Below are 2,110 nucleotides of genomic sequence, written 5' to 3'. Positions count from 1 at the left end.
AGCTGCCAGAAACCGTGGCTAAGTCCAGCTTCGTGCAGCATAGACATGGCCTTCTCGACGATAGTACGGTTCCAGCGTTCAGCACGTCCATTCTGCTGTGGTGACTTTGGCATGGTCTTCTCGTGCTCGATCCCCAGAGAGCGAAGATGATCAGTGAATTCCTTAGAGGTGTACTCCCCCCCTCGATCCGAACGGACTCGCTTGATTTTCTTCCCGGTTTGGTTCTCAGCCCACGCCTTGAAGTCGTCGAAGGCGCGAGGTGCGTCCGACTTACGCTTCAGATAGTAGGCGCGTGCGAGACCGGAATAATCATCAATGAAGCCCGCAAAGTACAAGAACCCGTTGATAGACTGGGTTCGCATCGGACCATCCAGATCAGTGTGAACAAGCTCAAGAGGTTCGCTTGCACGCTTTTCTGAAGGCGGGAAGGAGGAGCGATGAGATTTGCCATAGGCGCATCCCTCGCAAGGCTCACTGTTCGGAGGATCGACAGCATCAACACCTTTCACGTTCTTAGGCAGCTTAGAAAGCGCCTCCTTGCCTGCATGTCCAAAGCGACGATGCCAGGTCTTATAGGAATGAACGGCAGGGTTAACGGTCTGACTAGCCGCAATCTCGAGATCTAACTCATAGAGATTGGAATGGGGCATGTAAGCCGCCTCCAGGACCTTATGTCCCGGAATAGAGACCGTAGCACCATGAACGACAGAGCCCTTGGGCAGTTTGTCGAAGATGGTCATCTTCCCGTCTCCTTGGAAGAGCGAATAACCATTACGCTCAATGGTACCAGTGGAGAAGAGCCGCGTCGACGCCCGAGGGACGTAGCAGACGTTAGGCATGGTAATCTCCCACTTGACCCCGTCGATAAACGTCTGAGCCTTAACCGTGCCTTCACCAACACCTTGAACAACACTCCCAGCGCCTTGAGCGGCGGTGTTGAAGTTAACGGGGGTGTCATAGTCTTGGTAGGTGGCAAAGTCTGCGCGGCACCAGATGACGTGTTGAGAGGCTCCAGAGTCCATAAGCCAACGCGTATGCCTCACACCAGCGGCATTAGCCGCAGAATAGAAGGAAGCGTGCATTTCAGCGGCCGCGACAGTGGACTCGCCGGCTACAGACTCGGCTACAAGTACATTGGCAGTTGGAGCGGCGACGTGAGCATGGTTATTCGAAGTGTCCTTTCCCTTCCCTTTGTCCTTCTTCTTGCCTTTGTCCTTGCCTTGAGGACGAAGCTCGGGATGCTTCTTGTAGCAAGTCGACTCGTGATGGGTCTGACTGCCACAATGACCACAAGGGCCAGTCTTCTTGGGCTTGGTCTGCGAGATGCGAGAGGCGGCCTGACCATTCTTGCGCATAGACTCCTCAGCGAGGGTCTTGGCGAGGATGACGTCGACGGTGAGGTTGTCAAGCTCCGTCGTCGCCATGAGCGCAGAGATCATAGAGCGGTAGGAGTCAGGCACCTTGGACAGCAAGATGAGAGCCTGGATCTTCTCGGTCAGGGCGATGCCATTGGTCGAAATCTCCCGAAGGCGAGTGACGACACGGCTCATCTGGTCCTGAAGAGAACGCTGGTCCGACATGCGGGACTCGCTGATCAGTGACTCGAAGAGACCCCAGACATGCGCTGAGTTCGGGGTACCAAACTTGGACTTGAGCGCATCCCACATCTGCTTTGCAGTCAGAGTGGCAGCGACGGCACGGGCTGCACCGTCGGTCTGATCTTGGGTCGTGGTCTCGAGGAGATAGTGGAAGCTAGGGCCAGTCCGCATGAAAAGCAGACCGCACGCCTGAGCGTTTTGCTTCTTCCACTCCTTCAAGGCATCAGCTTGAGCAGCAGCAGGCTGTGTGGCAGAACCCGACACAACCTCCCAGCAGTTCATGAACATGAGAAGGCCCTTCATCTTGGCGGCCCAGTCCGCATACTGAGCGGCCGAAGAGAGGATAGGAACGGAATCCGGTTTGATATCTCCCATGGTGTAGAGGAAGAATTGGGGAGAATCAGAGAAGTCCTCGCCAAAGTCTAGGTCGATGGATGGAGTTGGAGAGGGCGGTAGAGGTGGAAGCGCAAATTCGAGATGCGCTGGCGAGAGGACTGGTGAACCGGAGGAGA

At 55.5% G+C, this 2,110-nt stretch overlaps 2 protein-coding genes across 2 annotated transcripts; both read right to left on the bottom strand.

Annotated features, from left to right (window-relative positions):
• Window positions 1-1,187: 1,187 nt before the first annotated feature.
• TRAVEDRAFT_76066 (uncharacterized protein) lies at window positions 1,188-1,469 on the bottom strand (the record flags this gene model as incomplete). Its single annotated transcript, XM_008047798.1, has 1 exon — window positions 1,188-1,469. A coding segment is annotated over one exon (282 nt), but the record flags the coding sequence as incomplete, so codon positions are not given.
• A 69-nt stretch (window positions 1,470-1,538) lies between these two features.
• TRAVEDRAFT_85327 (uncharacterized protein) lies at window positions 1,539-1,973 on the bottom strand (the record flags this gene model as incomplete). Its single annotated transcript, XM_008047797.1, has 1 exon — window positions 1,539-1,973. A coding segment is annotated over one exon (435 nt), but the record flags the coding sequence as incomplete, so codon positions are not given.
• Window positions 1,974-2,110: the final 137 nt, after the last annotated feature.

This window comes from Trametes versicolor, assembly GCF_000271585.1.
Source record: "Trametes versicolor FP-101664 SS1 unplaced genomic scaffold TRAVEscaffold_258, whole genome shotgun sequence".
Lineage (NCBI taxonomy): Eukaryota > Fungi > Basidiomycota > Agaricomycetes > Polyporales > Polyporaceae > Trametes > Trametes versicolor.
Note: the sequence above shows the minus strand (reverse complement) of the source record. Positions and strands in the feature narration are given on the sequence as shown.